This window comes from Leptopilina heterotoma, unplaced genomic scaffold, assembly GCF_015476425.1.
Source record: "Leptopilina heterotoma isolate Lh14 unplaced genomic scaffold, ASM1547642v1 Lhet_369, whole genome shotgun sequence".
Taxonomy (NCBI): domain Eukaryota; kingdom Metazoa; phylum Arthropoda; class Insecta; order Hymenoptera; family Figitidae; genus Leptopilina; species Leptopilina heterotoma.
In genome coordinates, this window is record NW_025111048.1 from 704,564 (window position 1) to 720,708 (window position 16,145).

General features: G+C 26.8%; 2 protein-coding genes across 3 annotated transcripts; both read right to left on the reverse strand.

Annotated features, from left to right (window-relative positions):
- Positions 1 to 269: 269 nt before the first annotated feature.
- Positions 270 to 4,679, reverse strand: LOC122505794. 2 transcript variants are annotated; one of them, XM_043617633.1, is made up of 5 exons: positions 4,655 to 4,679; positions 3,759 to 4,444; positions 696 to 854; positions 540 to 614; positions 270 to 433 (listed from the first exon to the last, which is right to left on the reverse strand). In XM_043617633.1, exons 2-5 carry the CDS (start codon positions 4,413 to 4,415, stop codon positions 371 to 373), a joined length of 954 nt encoding a protein of 317 aa, XP_043473568.1. In that variant the 5' UTR covers positions 4,416 to 4,444; positions 4,655 to 4,679; the 3' UTR covers positions 270 to 370. The 2 variants fall into 2 exon arrangements, with proteins under 2 accessions (XP_043473568.1, XP_043473567.1); XM_043617632.1 differs by lacking the exon at positions 4,655 to 4,679 and adding an exon at positions 4,559 to 4,653.
- An 8,505-nt stretch (positions 4,680 to 13,184) lies between these two features.
- LOC122505780 (presenilin-A-like) lies at positions 13,185 to 15,574 on the reverse strand. Its single transcript, XM_043617602.1, has 5 exons — positions 15,252 to 15,574; positions 14,349 to 14,951; positions 14,117 to 14,272; positions 13,963 to 14,040; positions 13,185 to 13,826 (listed from the first exon to the last, which is right to left on the reverse strand). The coding sequence occupies exons 2-5, from the start codon at positions 14,931 to 14,933 to the stop codon at positions 13,341 to 13,343; spliced, it is 1,305 nt and encodes a 434-aa protein (XP_043473537.1). The 5' UTR covers positions 14,934 to 14,951; positions 15,252 to 15,574; the 3' UTR covers positions 13,185 to 13,340.
- Between the last annotated feature and the right edge of the window lie 571 nt (positions 15,575 to 16,145).

Sequence of the window (16,145 nt, forward strand, 5' to 3'; positions counted from 1 at the left end):
GCTAAATAGTTTTTTTTTTTTTTTTAATTGAATTTTTATGATGAATTCTTGAAGAATTAAATTATTTAAAATGAATTATTATTGAAAAAAAAATTGAAGGTTTTGTATATTAGTATTTGTGTTAATTTCATATATATATATATATATATATTTATATATATATATATATATATATATATATATATATAATTTATAAGACAAAAAAAAAGAAACAAAAATTTAGAATTTTCTTCGGAATTCTAAAAATTTAATCTTTTCCAGTACTTTTAATAAAATTCCTTGACTTTCTTCCTGAATTTCCTGATCTGTGGCAACCCCGCTAATATATTATATTGATAAATATATTTAATAATTATCACATAGGAAGTTTTCAGCAATAAAATTTCCAAAGGAAATCAAGTGCATAAATCGTCATACCGGAATATGTATATATCTGAAATGAAAATATTCTTTATTACAATTTTTGTTTCAAGTAATTTTGAAATAATTATGAATCATTTTTTTTTATTTTTTATTTTATGTGGTGTAAAATAGTTTACCGAATTTCCATAAAAGGGAAATGTATAAGCAGCTATTGCACAGCCTGTTGCGCTGAATGCACAAAAAATGCAGTCCTGAAATCATATTTATTGTTTTTTTTTTTTTTTTTTTTTTTTTTTTTTTTTTAATTTAATGTTATAGAAAAAAATATTTACCATTATGCGAATATTGCGAGATTTATTGGTATCACACCAGTAATATACCAAAAAGCATGTTGAAATTATTCCAATAAATTCAAAAAATAGTACAAATAAACGTCGATTAAATGGATGTTTTGAATCAGTTAAATTGACAAAAACTGTAACGCTCAATGCCTGTAATATTAAAAGCATATTATTTACCATTTAATTCATCTAAATTATGTCTTTTATAATTTTTAATAGTTTTTCTTTTAAATTTCCATCAATGATTTGTAATAATATCAGGGTTGCGACGAAAATTTTATTTTTCCCTTACTTTTCCCTGATTTCCAGATAAAATTTTCACTTTTTCCCTCACCCTAAGGAATAATTTTGATTCACTCTAAAAATTATTATTCTCATCATTTCAATTCAATGATTATTTTCTACAATATTTAAATCAAATTCTTCTATAAATCAATTATTTTTAATAACTACTTTTTAATAATTTTTGTAAAAGATCTCCTTGAGAATTTTCAAATCCATTTCTTTACAATTCAATTTTACGTGAAGTATCGATTATTTGGAAATTCTTCAATTAAATAAACATTAGAAAATAAAAACTTGAAATAATTTTAAAAACTATTGATTAAGCTTTTTGAAAAAAATAAGTTCCATAGAATTTTTAATGAAAAGTATGAAAAATTGAAATTTTCAAAGATTTTAATTTATAAAACCTTTAGAAAATTCATTTATTTCGAAAAATTGCAATTATTCGTAAATTCTCCAAAAATTCAATTATTATCTAAAACTTTGACTGAAATTAATTTTTGAAATAATTTTTATTAGAAAATTCTACGGGAATTCAATTATTTAAATACAAACATAGATAATTTATTGAATAATTGAATGTTTCTTAAATTTGAATTCTTATACATAATTTAATCAACAAATTTTTAAATTACTGAAATCTTTCGATGAATATTAATAAAATTTTTAAGAATAATATTACATTTTTCGAGGAATTCGAATTAAAAATTTATCAAAAAATAATTGAAAATCTGTAATGAGTTTTATTATTTAAGAAACTAATTGAATTATTGCGAAGAATTTTATAAAAAAAAGTTTCAAACAATTGATTTTTTTCGAAAAAATTTATGCAAATTCTATTTTTAATAATTAAATTCATGTGAAACTTTTATTTTTTTTAAAATAATTGAATATTCATGTAGAATTTTATAAAAATTGTTTGTTTAATAATTGAATTCTTTTTGAAATTTTTTTAAAATAGTAGAATATTGTAAATCTTTGAATTAAGAAAAAATTTTGACATGGTATTTTATTAAAATTTTTGAATATAAATAAAATTTTGACTTGAATTTTATTATTATTTTATTTTTCAATTATTTTCAAAATAATTAAATTCTTGTGATAAATAATATAATTTATAAAAAAAAAAATTGAATTTTGCAAAATGATTTTTATTCAAATTCCTGAAAATAATTTAATTTTGTCGAAAAATTTTTCTATTAATTTATAAAAATAATTGAAATGTTGACGACAATTTTTTTGTAGATTTTTTAAAAATAATTAAATTTCTGCGAAGAATTTTGTTAATTTTGAAAATAATTCAATTATTGCGAAGAATTTTTTAAAAACGTTTTTAACAATTGAGTTTTTTCGAAAAAATGTATGCAAATTCTATTTCTAATAATATTGAATTCCTGTGAAATTTTTTTTGTTTAAAAAATAATTGAATATTCATGTAGAATTTTATCAAAATGTTTGTTTAATAATTGAATTCTATTGGAAAATTTTATTCAAATAGTAGAATATTAAAAATCATTGAATTAAGAAAAATTTTTGATAATAAATAAATATGAATTTTACTAAAATTTTTGAAAATAATTGAATTTTATTACTTTTGAAAATAATCGAATTCTTGTGATGACTACTATTATTTATGAAAATAATTGAATTTTGCAATGATTTTTATTAAAATTCCTGAAAATTATTATACTTCGTCGAAGAATTTTACTATTAATTTTTAAAAATAATTGAAATGTTGACGACAATTTTTTTTTTAGATTCTTTGAAAATAATTGAATTTTTGCGAAGAATTTTATTAATTTTGAAGATAATTGAATTCTTCTGATGAATCAAGTTATTTTTGAAAATAATTGAATTTTTTAATGAGTTTTATAAAAATTCCAAAATAAAACTTAATTTCAGCGAAGACTGTTGTTAGGTATATTTATAATGAGAATTGAAATTTTGATGAGAATTTTTTTTTAATTTTTGAAAATAATTGAATTTTTGAAAAGAATTTTGATATTTTTTAAAAGAATTGAATTCTTTCAAAGAATTGCGTTAAAATTTTTATAATTGAAACTAATTTCAATAGAATTGAAATTAAAATTTTTCAAAAAAATATTTTTTTTAATTGATTTATAAGTATAATAACTTCAATCAGTGTCAGTTCTTCAATAGAATTAAGTTATTGAAAATAAATTATTGTCAGTTTTATTATTAATGAAAATAATTAAATTCCAAAAAAGAATTTTGTTATTTATGAAAATAATTGAATTATTGCGTAGAATTTTATGAGAAATTTTGAAATAATTGACATTTTTTCCAAAAAATGTGTGCCAATTCTATTTTAAATAATTGAATTTCCTACATGAAATTTTTCGAATTTATGAAAATATAATTAAATGTTTGTGTAGAATTTTATTAAAAAAAAATTTTTTTTAAATAATTGAATTCTTTAGGAAAATTTTATAAAAATAAGTTGATATTAAAAGTCGTTAAACTTGAGAAAATTTTTTGAAAATAATTGTAATTATGCTAAATAGTTTTATTAATTTTGAGAATAATTGAATTTTTATGATGAATTCTTGAATTATTAATTCAGAAATTATTAAATTCAGAATTTTTTTATAAAAATTTTAAACATTTAATTTTTTCCCAGTACTTTTAATAAAAGTCCCTGACTTTTCCCTGATTTTCCTGACCAATTCTATTTTCCCAGACTTTTCTCTGAATTTTTTTTTTATTAACCCTGACACCTGTGGCAACCCTGAATATATAAATACATACCACTTCAAAAAATTTCATTCCAATTGTCACAATATTTTGCCGCCATTGAAATTCATTTTGCGTAAGTCCATGATTTTTAATTTTCTCATCGTTTCGTATTTTATTAATTGTTCTTATTTCGGTTAAAATTTCATTCTTCTCTGAATTTGTGAGTCTGGATTCAACATTATGTAACAATTCAATAACCTCATCTTCAGCGAGAGAAAAATTTTTCTTTTCCTCTTGTGATTTCCATAAAACATTATCACGCATTTTTGATAAGGCACTCAAAATACAACTTCTTTCATTTTCAGTTAAACCTGTTTTGTATTCAATTTCATCAATTGAAGGTGCTGAGGGTATTTCTGGATATAATCGTTTTGTTAATAGTAAATTAATATCATTTCCGTCATCACCATCGTCATCATCATCATCATCATCATCATTATGTATTAATTTTGTAGCATACGGTGGTGGTTCTATATTATTTTCTTCAATATTCTCATATTTATCAGGTGAATTCGATGAATAAGGAGGTGGATTTTGATCAAATGGCAAATTTAAAAGATACGGTGGTGGCTTTGTCTCTGATTCGGAATTTATTTCATCCGGTAAATAAGAAGAACGAAAACCTATTCCTCTGGTGTCATTTAATTTATTAATATCCGTATCTGCCATTATTTTATTCTATTTGTATATTTTCTTTTCTGAAAAATATAAATTAATCATACGTTAAAAAAAAAAAAAAAAAAAAAAAAAAAAAAAAATATCATTATAACAAAAATTAAGACGATATTTTCTCTAAAAAAAAAAAAACTCACCGGTAAGAAGTGTGCAATTTTTAATCAATGAATTTCTCTCATTAAAATACAAGCATGTGCAGAATTTTTATTTCTAATTTTAAAATTTATATTTACCTGTCTTTATATAGTAAGAAATTTAATTATAATAATTAACAAAACTTGATTTTCAAATGTCGACAATTATTTACATAAATGATTGAATAATTTAAAAGGGTAGAAAATTACTGAGAATTAAAAATTTAAAGGATGGAAAATAAGTCGACTATCGCTGTTCACAGTGAGAGAAATATTTTACTGCGAGGAAGTAAATCGATAAACTCCCATATCAATTGTTGGAAAACTAGAAAATTAATATTCACAAAAGAATAATTTTCAAGAATATATTATAGAGAATTTTTTAATATTTATAATTAACTTAGTTTAAAATTCTCTTTTATATAGAATATTAAAATGTGAAACACAATGTTTTGATATTCTAAGCGAGAAACTAGAACAAAAGTATATATACCTATTGATCTTCTTCCAACTTTCATGCAATTATTTTATCTGATAATTTTTTTTCGCCCTTTATTTAGGTTTTCAAAAATTTTAATAATTCAAATTCTTCTGAAATTTATTAAATTTTTTAATAACATATTTTATTAATTATTAAAAGTAATGAATTTATAGTACGAATATTACTCAAAAACACTGAAAAAAAAATTTGAATTTTGGAAAAATTATAAATGATTGCATAAATTCAATTATTTTCAAAAGTAATAAAATTCTTCTCCAAAATTCAATTATTTAAAAAATTTTTAATAAAATTCTTGGCAAAATTCAATTTTTTTTAAATTTCTAATAAAATTTTTGGCAAAATTTCAATTATTTATTTTCCTCAATTTTCCTCAATTTCATATAAATTCAATTATTAACAAATTTTGTATAAATTTCTTCGCAATAATTTAATTATTTTCAATAAATAATCAAATATTTTGCAGTGATTGAATTCTTTTTATAAATATAATAAAATTCTTTTTAGGAATTCAATTATTTTCATAAATAAAACTCAACGTAGAATTTCAATTATTTTTAATACAATTTTAATCGAATTCCTTTCAAACGTTTCAATTATTTTTCAAAAATTTTCAAAATTCAATTATTTTCAATGCATAGTATTTTAATAAAAAAAATTTCCAAAAGAATTCAATTATTTAAAAAAAAATTGTTTTATAAAATTATTTACACACATTCAATTATTTTCATAAATTGTAATAAAACTTTTCTCAGGAATTCAATTATATTAAAAATTTTTTTTTAAATTCTTCCCAAGAATACAATGATTTAAAAACAAAATTAATATATTAGTTCTTCGCAAGCATTCAATTATTTTTAAAAATAAATAAAAAATAAAATTATTTTTAAAAATTCAATTATTTTCATAAAATAATAAAACTCATGGCAGAATTTCAATTATTTTTATTACAATTTTAATTGAATTCCTCGAAAAATGCAATTATTCTTAAGAAAAATTTATTAAGATAGAAAGAATTCAATTTTTAAAAAAAATTTGTTGATTAAATTTCTTTAAAAATTCAATTTTGAGAAACATTGAATTCTTTACTAAATCAAAATTCTTCGGAAGAATTCAATTAAAAAATTGTTTTAATACTATTTGCAAACATTCAATTATTTTCAAAAATAATAAAAATTTCATATGAAATTCAATTATTTAAAAAAGAATTGTCAGAAGTTTTTTCGAAAAAATCAATTCTTTAAAAATTGCTTATAAAATTATGAGCATTAATTCAATTATTTTCATAAATAATAAAACTCAACGCAGAATTTCAATTATTTTTAATACAATTTTAATCGAATTCCTCGAAAAATGTAATTATACTTAAAAATTTTATTAAAATTCGTCAAAAGAATTCAATTCTTTAAAAATTTGTTGATAAAATGAGAATGAGAATGTTTATGAGAATTAAATTTTAAGAAATATTTATTTATTCAATAAATTATTTATTTTTCCATTTAAGTAATTGAATTCTATAGTAGAATTTTCCAATAAAAAATGATTTAAAAATGAATTTCAGTAAAAATTTTTAAATTAAATATTTATTATTTAAATTATTCAAATATTTAAATAATATTTGAATATTAAAATCATTATGGCATGAATTTTAAGAAATAATTGAATTTTAAAAAGATTTCAAATTAAATTCTTTGAAAATTTTAATTTTTCATATTTATAATCAATAATTTTGTAGAATTAATTATTTTGAAAAAGTTTAGATGAATTTTTTGAAGTGTTAATTTTTTAATACGTATTCAATTAAAGAATTTTTGAATAATTGAAATTACGTAAAATTGAATTGTAAACAAATGGATTTGAAAATTCTCAAAGAACTTATTAAAAAATTATTAAAGATAATTGATTTTGTTAGGATGTGCGAGTGAGTGTAGACGAATTTTATCGAAAGAAAGTATTTATTAAATGTATATTGAGATTAACAAATTACAAGGAATGTAGTTAAACACGAGGTGAATGAATAAACTGATCGGAAGATTCTCAATGTGTGAGTGTTTTAAGTGAAAAGTAAAAGAAAGGCGATTAAAGCGCCACACTGAATCTGAATATTAAAGTTCTGAGTAAAAATGTCGTAAGAGCGCGAATTACAATTCCCAACACTCTCCCTTAAGATGCACTCTGGAGCAATTTTCTTGACGATAATCCAAATCCAGATATGCACTCCATGTGTCTTGGTCCGGGTAAGCTTTTTGTGAGCACATCGGCAATCATTTGTTCTGTAGGAAGGTAGTGCAATTCGATGGGTTTTTCCTTCAGCGCTTGTCGTATAAAGTGATGTCTCACGTCTATGTGTTTGGAACGTGAGTGGTGAACAGGATTCTCCGCAAGCTTTCCAGCTCCCTGGTTGTCGTTATAGATGGTTACACGAGCAATATCAGGAAATCCCAAATCATTGAGGAAGCTGATGAGATGCATGGCTTCCTTTGTCGCGTCGCTGATCGCCATGTATTCCGCCTCGGTGGATGAGAGCGCAACAGTGCGCTGTTTGCGAGATTCCCAGGACACGGCGGCTCCGTTGAAGACGAAGGTAGAACCTGTAAATGAACGTCTGTCGAGGTTGCAATTTGCCCAATCGGCATCCACGTAGCAGGTCAGATGATCATCATTCCCTTCGAATTTTAGAGCTAAATCGATTGTTCCCTGGAGATAGCGTAGCACGCGTTTTGCCGCTGTCCAGTGTTCCCTTCTCGGGTTGCTGCTGTACTGAGCGAGTACGCTGACGGTGTGCATGATATCCGGCCGAGTTCCCAAGGCTGCATACATTAGAGCTCCAACTAGCTCTCGAAATGGAAACGTCTGTGATTCTGCGTCGTCGTTGGCATCGTTGACGAATTTTGCGCCTACTGTGAGTGGTGTGCTGACCGGCTTGCAGTCACTCATCCCGAATCTCTTCAAGATCTCTCTTATATACCCAGCTTGAGATAGGGTGATGTTCTTTTGATTACGTTGCACTTCCAGGCCTAAAAAGTATCGAGCTTCGCCGAGATCTTTTACCTTGAATTCTTCAGAGAGTTTTTGTATTATTTTTCTCTCCCTGGTTCGATCGTTCGAAAATAGCAAGATATCGTCGACGTAGACGACGAGAAAAGTCAGAGTGTCTTTATCGACGTACACGCACGGATCCGAAGAAGTTGGCACAAAACCGATGTTCCGGAGAATGGCGTCCAGCTTCGTATACCACTGACGTCCTGCTTGTCGAAGACCGTAAATAGCCCTGTTGAGTTTGCACACTTTCGGTGATTCATCCAATTTGTTGAGAAAGACTTGGGCTGTCTTTGAAATTTCTGGATTCGAGTTTTCCGCGGTCATCCTCTTCAGCATTTTCTCGAGTAAATCCGGCTGTTCCATGTAGACTGTGGCATCGATGGCACCGTTCAGATAGGCAGTTTCAATGTCCAATTGGCTGATTCTCAAGTTGAATTTTGCTGCTAACGCGATCAGTAATCTCAACGATCCCAGGCGAGCTACTGGAGCGAAGGTCTCGAAGAAGTGAATGCCAGGTTGTTGTGCAAAGCCTTTCGCTACAACTCGAGCTTTCCTCCTCTCTACGTTTCCATCCGATCCAAGCTTATTTCGCAGCACAGTTCGACATTTTATGATCTTTTCGTTTGTTGGTCGATCAACCAAGTCGAAAGTTTTGTTTGAGATCAGACTCTTAATTTCTTGGTATATTGAATCCTCCCACTCCTGGCTATCTGGACCTGACAGAGCGTCTTGTATCGAAATTTCACAGGCAGTCATGGCGTCGTTGTCCGAGTCCCAACCGTGAAATTCTTCGTCGCTTGATTCGTTGCTGACGTCAGGTTCACGGGGTTCCGGTGATTCGGGGCGATCATCTTCACGCCGAGTGTGATATCCTTTTGTAGGTCTTCCAGGTTTGCCGGTTCTGATAATTTTTGGTCGTCCACGTCCTCGTTTTGCGATGTTTTCAGCTCGAGGAATGAATTGTTCGATTGGCTCCGCGTTGACGGGATCATTGTTGATTTGAAGATCGACATCCGAATTCGCCTTTTGATTATTGAGAAATTCTATTTCCGGTATGGATGTTGAATCCTCTTGAACACTGATCGTTGAGAACTCGTCCATAAATCGTAGATCGCGAGTTATTCGTATCTTCTTTTCAGCTGAATCCCAAACTCGGTACGCTTTCGCTGTCGTTGAGTATCCGACAAAAATTCCTTCGATTCCTTTTGGTTTCAATTTATCTTTGTTAGGAGAGTTGTTCAGAAAATAGACCTTGGTGCCGAATCGTCGAAGATGCCTGACATCTGGACGTTTTCCTGTCAACATTTCGAAAGGAGTTTTCATATTCAAAAGTTTGGTTATGCATCTATTTCGCAAATAACAACCAGTCGATACCGCTTCACCCCAGAATGATTGTGGCAGTCCAGATTCCGAAAGTATACACCGAGCCAATTCTATCAAGGTCCGATTTTTACGTTCGGCCACTCCATTCTGCTGTGGAGTGTAGGGGGTGGTCAAACGATTTCGAATTCCGCATTCACGTAGGATATGATTCATGTTCGTGTTGACGAATTCGCGTCCGTTGTCGGATTGTACGGCCTTGATTTTTAATCCAGTTTGTGTTTCCATTAGATTTTTTAAACTCGATGAATATTTCAGATACCTCGGATTTGTTGCGCAAAAAGTAGACTTCGGTCCAGCGGGTAAAATCATCAGTGAAGGTCAATAAATATTTAGCTCCACCTATGGATTGTGTGCGCATGGGTCCACAAAGATCGGTGTGGATGATTTCCAATGGAGCAGATGTTCCTTGACTTTTCTTCGGGAAAGGCGCACGAGTGATTTTACCTGAAGCACATGTACTGCACGGTGATTGTTCGGAGTCAAGTTCGAAATTTAAACCGGTCACTGATTCACTTTGCATCATTGATCGCAGATCCTTATAATTCAAATGACCAAGTCGCACGTGCCATTTTGTTTCGTCACTTTTTGCGTTTTCGACAACACTCGCGATGTTCGGCTCACTGTCCACGAGAAATAAATCGCCTTGACGTTTCGCGACTAATTTTACATTTTCGTTTTTATCTTTAATTTGCGCGCACGTCCGATCAAAGACAACACTGTAACCCTTATCGACAATTTTAGCGACCGATAGTAAATTTGTACGCAGAGACGGTACATACAGAGTATTTGGTAATAAGAAGGATTTATCCTCTTTTCCATTTAAAACTGTCATACGCACTTCACCCTTGGCGGTGACTTTCGCGACTGCGTCACTTGCTAATTTCACTCCACTATTGGTTTCGCGAGAATTCAGAAAGAGTTTAGGGTCTTTGCAAATATGTGATGTCGAACCGCTATCGAGGCACCATTTTTCACCTGTCACAACGTTAAATGACGAAGCACTTGGAATTTCGCGAACTAAAAACGCGTCCTCGACTGTATTTGCCTTTTGATTTAAGGACCTTTTTCGTTTGAAACACTTGGCTGTCTTGTGATTAGTTTTTCCACAAAAATCGCACTTTAATTCACTTCGTTGGTAGGAATTCGAATTTCGATTGTCACTTCCGATGTTATTCTTGAAAGATCCTCTTGGATTTGATTGTCGATGTTTCACGTACATAGCACCACTAGAATCTTCACTTTTACGCTCCCTAGCAAAACTCTCTTCGATTATTTTAGCCATTAAATTGTCCACACTAGGCAAGGAATCGCGAGACTTAATAGCACAACAGAAATTATTGTAGCTTTCCGGTAAGCTGTGAAGCATCATAATTGTCAAGAGTTCACCGTTAACGTCCACTTTCATTTGTTGCAAATTGTCCACTATGCTCATAAAACGCGATAGAAAGTCTTGCACATCGTCACTTTCACGCATTTTGAGCAATAACAATTGTTCCAATAAGGTGGCTTTTCTTGTGGGACCTTGAGACGCGTATATTGTCTCGAGTTTAGTCCACACTTCGTTCGATGTTACGCAATTTCTGATATGTTTTAATTGAGAAGAACTAATTGATAGAATCAAGTCAGATTTTGCTATTCGATCTTCCAGATTCTATTTTTCGAGCGCTTGCTGCGCGACTTGCCGCGCGTCTCCCTCTCCTGTAACGGCGGGTTTTTCTTTGTCACCAGCGACGTATGCCCAGGATCCACTTTTCACAAGGAGGGCCTCTACTTGAATCTTCCATGTTTCATAATTATCCTTGGAAAGGAGTTCGATTCGCATGGGGGCAAACGAATTATTTTGAGCTTGAGCCATTTTCGAAAACGTGTATGCGTGTGTGTGTGACCGACGCGAACAATCGTGATGGCGGCTAATGTCCCGTTCCACGTAAAATAGATCGCGAGATTATTTTCACGAATAGAAATCGTTGCGAATGATTACATGTCCGAAAACCCGATGTAGCACTACACGAACAATTCTTGCGGTTCACTTTTCGTTACAAAAAGAGACGATACCGAAAAATATACGCGAGGATGCAACCGAGAATATTCGAATGATCACGGCGTGTCTCTATGGCGATTTGCGAACTATAAACACTTTTATTACTTTACCGATATTTGTCAATTTCGTCCACTGGGCCCATAACCTGTTAGGATGTGCGAGTGAGTGTAGACGAATTTTATCGAAAGAAAGTATTTATTAAATGTATATTGAGATTAACAAATTACAAGGAATGTAGTTAAACACGAGGTGAATGAATAAACTGATCGGAAGATTCTCAATGTGTGAGTGTTTTAAGTGAAAAGTAAAAGAAAGGCGATTAAAGCGCCACACTGAATCTGAATATTAAAGTTCTGAGTAAAAATGTCGTAAGAGCGCGAATTACAATTCCCAACAGATTTAAAGAAGAATTTTATTTAAAAATTCTAGAAAATAATAATTGAATTAAAATGATGAAAATAATTTTGAAAAAATTAGAGTAATCAATTTCTTCATTTTTTATAATAAATATTCTTATACATTTTTAAATTTCAAAAAGGTTTGAATTTGAAATTTCCGAAAATCTTGATTTCTGTGGAAAAGTAATAATGATTTAATATTTATTTAGAAAAGAAGTTATTGATGTTTTCGAATAATTTTACAATCATTTTTAACAAATAGAAATTTTGTTAATATTTTCTCCAAAATAAATTTAATATTTCTTAAACAAAATTTGATTTATAACATTTATTTTACTTAAAACTTATACTTTGCTTGTGAATTGTAATTGAGAAGCAGAAAATGTGCAAAATATTTTCTACTTTTTAATTTTAATTTTCCAACAATTTTTTAATTTTTTTTTTTTAAAGGAAAAAATAGCAGCATAATTTCGATTTGTCAAACAATTAAGTTTTTCATTTTAAAAAAAAGAATAATATTTTGCAGGATTTACATTTGCTAATTACCTAGAAAGTTTGTTACAAAATGATAATTATTTTAGAGACAAAGAAATAATGAATAATAACATTAATAATTTTTTTAGATCAATAAAAATATTTTTGAATTATTTGAAAAATAATGATAATATTATTAAATTGAAAAATAGTAAAAAAAAGAAGTAGGTATAATATTTATAAAAAATTTTCGTTTGGCAATTTTTAACAGAATGTTGAATAAAATACATGAAATTTTTCCACAATTGTGATTTTTATTTTATATATAAATTCCAGAATTATAAAAATACAAATTTTTTTTTATCTACAAATAGTTCTTTAGTATATGACATTAATATTGTCAAAAAATATTGAGGTAGTTGGTTTTTTTTATAGCAAGCTTCGTACGTCATAAATAATTTTTAAAAATTAGGTAGTAAAAAAAAAGAGTATCTATTCTTAAGAAGAATTTTGAAAAAAAATTTTTATATAATTGAATTCCTGAGGAAAATTTTATAACAATTTATGAAAATAATTATGAAATGTTTGTAAATAATTTTATAAAAATTTTTTTTAAATAATTGAATTTTTATGGTAAATTTAATTATTAAAATACAACATATTGAAAATAATTGAATTTCGAAAATTTTTGGAAAATAATTGAAACGTTTATGAAAAGAATTTTATTTCAATTTGTTAAAATATTTTTAAGAATTTTATTAAAACTTTTTGAGAATAATTTTTTTTTCCCAACTATATATTAGCGAATTTAAAGTAATGTGAATTTTCATATATTAATAAAGAAAAAAAGTATCTTTTAGTGTCACAAATTAAAAAAAAAAAAGGAGTTTTAGTATGGATAATAGTACGAAGCCTGTTATATAGTATAAAATATCAATAATTAACTTGTTATTCGTCACAGCAATCAGTATCTTGACATCCATAGTCTCCTCCATTGTCATAATTATCATAATCAGCGGCATTACATGTATTACTATAATTTTCATTATAAAAATTTTCTCCATTATTATCTTGATTATTATCTTGATTATTATCTTCACAATTATTATCATCTTGATAGTCATTGTTGTCTCCGTCATTTGTTCCTTCAAAAAATAATTCATCAACATTCATAACTGGTGATGAAGAATAATGATTATGAAATATATGACTAGTTTGATGAAAATTCGTGTAAGAATTTGAATTTCCATTCGATCCTGAACGATAATGAACAGAAGTATACAATTTTTTATGAGAATTATTATCTGTTTTAGAAGACTTCTTCAAAGGCACTTGAGAAGTAAAATTATCGCTTGAGGCACTTTTTGTAGCCATCGAATAAATTTTAGTTAATATTTCCATTAGAAATATAAATCCCAAAAGGTACATTACAAGCTGAAAATTATAAATGAAAAAATGTTAAATATACAAGAAAAGAAATTGTTTTCTTTAAGACTTAAATATTTAATAGAGTATTTTTTTTGTTTTTTTTTTGTTTGTTTTTTTTTTAATATGTAATGTTTAAAATTACCAGTATTAAAGCATTTCCAACTCCTGGTGGAAAAATAAATAGGTAAGTACAACTGAATGCAGAACTGAATAATATGTCCTGTAAAAGAGAGATTTTTAGTAAAAATATAAAAATTTTGTTTGTTTGTTTGTTTAATGGGAAAATGCAAACTTACCAAAACGTAATATAATTTTTCGGTCATAAATAATGCATACAGCATTATTAAAGCCACAGTTACGAGAAATGAGAAAACGATGAATTGAATTAAATTTACATTATGAATATCATCTTTGTATAAAATACAAAAATAAAACAGAATTATATGAACAACCTGAAAAAAGATTATATTATAATATTGATCTACTGGGGAAAATATTAATTTTTTTTTAAATACTTTTTATACTTACAATTAAAATGGACTGAAAAATTGTCGTTGTATAACATGAATCTTTAACTTTCTTTCTTTGTCTTTTTTTTAAAAAATTTTTTCTCTCCGCTCTAATATTATTTAATTTCACTAAAAATCCATTCTTCTCCTCTATTGTTAATTGTGTTTTTTTATTCGATAATAATTCAATAATATTTTTCTCAGCTTCTTCAAATTCAAGATTACTGTTAATTTTTTCTTTATTATTTATTAATTTTGTGAATTCTTTTAAAACATCATTTTTATCAGGCATCTTAATTACCGTATAAGAATTAATTTCTTCAATTGTTGGTGCTGTTGCTTTAAGTTCACATTGATTATTTTTAAATATACTATATATTGATGGAAAATTTTTAGAGTGCATTGGTTTTTTCACATCATTTGAAATAGAAGGAGGAGGATCGACTTTTATTTTTATTAAAGGTTTTGAAGTTGAAGAAGACGAACTATCACTGTTTGAAAATTCTTTTGGTAAATATGCTGGTAAAAATCCAATGATTGGATAGTTGTTAACATTGTTTGAAGTGTTTTTCATTGATGATGTTTTTTCTTGATTTGTTGACATATTCGCAATGTTTTTAAACTACAACAATAATGTATTTTATTAAAAATAAATAAAAATTGTATATAATAAAAAGTATTCTTCATATTTAAAAGATTGGAAAATTTATTTTTTCTTTAGTTAAATGTTAATAGATAAACTGTATCTTTCATTTGTTACACAATTTCTCTAATGGACATGATTTTTATATTAGAAAAGCTATAAAGTAAGAATCAATTTTCAAACTTTATTAAATTAATGTACTGATTTATAAACATTTAACAATTAATAATTAAATACAATCTGCACGGAAATTGTAAACTAATAAAATAAAGTACTTACTTGTAAAATATTCTTAACTTAATGTTCTTCTTGAAATAAATTTTATCTTCTTCTCTTACATGTTTTTTTTTTTTTTTATTTATAAGTTGGATAAATAATACATTTTTTTAGAGTTTCCACTTTTTTTTATATAAATATCTTGTTAGCAGAGAGAAGTAAAATATATTTAAGTGTAGACTGTAACTTTGTGTTATGCACACTAAAATCAAACTTTGTGCTCGTCTACTACTACGCAATGGGGAAACGCATGTTTTGTATTTTCAAGGCTAGTCGAAAATACCAAATGACCTACATTTTCTCTTTTGGAGAAAAAAAGTTATACGTAGCTTCTCATAGACATCAAAAATTTTATCTACGCAGCGTTATGGTAAAACAGATCACTACGAATTCTAATACAAAACCATCAATTTTTTCTACTTCTGACAATAATTTCATTTTTAACTTTTATTATTCTAAATAACTAATTCTTGAACAACTATCATAAAATTATTACTTAGAAATTATTTAATGAAAATTTTACTTAAATATCTCAAAATTAATTCAATTTTAAGAGTTGCGTTTATAATATATTCATATAGGTAAATTAACTTTAAAAGGTTTTAATTTGAAATTTTAGAAAATTTAAATTTTTAATGAATTTTCAAAAATAATGAAATTCTTCTTTACAAAAGTTCAATTATGTTCAAAATTTAAAAGAAAAATTCTCATCAAAATCACAATTATCTTTATAAATAACAAAATTCTTCTCCAAAATTCAGTTATTTTCAAAAAAATTTTCCTTATTTCAATGATTTTTAATATATCTACTATTTTTAATAAATTTCCCACAATAATTCAATTATTAAAAAAAAAATTTTTATAAAAATTGTACTCAAACATTTAATTATTTTCATA

What these genes read in the sequence shown, in the direction of transcription:
- LOC122505794 (XM_043617633.1), bottom strand. Translation starts at nt 4,415, where the DNA reads ATGGCAGATACGGATATTAATAAATTAAATGACACCAGAGGAATAGGT. An exon ending in CTCGCAATATTCGCATAATG is followed by an intron (nt 615 to 695) that starts GTAAATATTTTT and finishes ATATGATTTCAG; the next exon opens with GACTGCATTTTTTGTGCATT. An exon ending in TTCCCTTTTATGGAAATTCG is followed by an intron (nt 434 to 539) that starts GTAAACTATTTT and finishes TTTTCATTTCAG; the next exon opens with ATATATACATATTCCGGTAT.
- LOC122505780 (XM_043617602.1), bottom strand. Translation starts at nt 14,933, where the DNA reads ATGTCAACAAATCAAGAAAAAACATCATCAATGAAAAACACTTCAAAC. An exon ending in AAAAATTATATTACGTTTTG is followed by an intron (nt 14,041 to 14,116) that starts GTAAGTTTGCAT and finishes TCTCTTTTACAG; the next exon opens with GACATATTATTCAGTTCTGC. An exon ending in TTGGAAATGCTTTAATACTG is followed by an intron (nt 13,827 to 13,962) that starts GTAATTTTAAAC and finishes TATAATTTTCAG; the next exon opens with CTTGTAATGTACCTTTTGGG.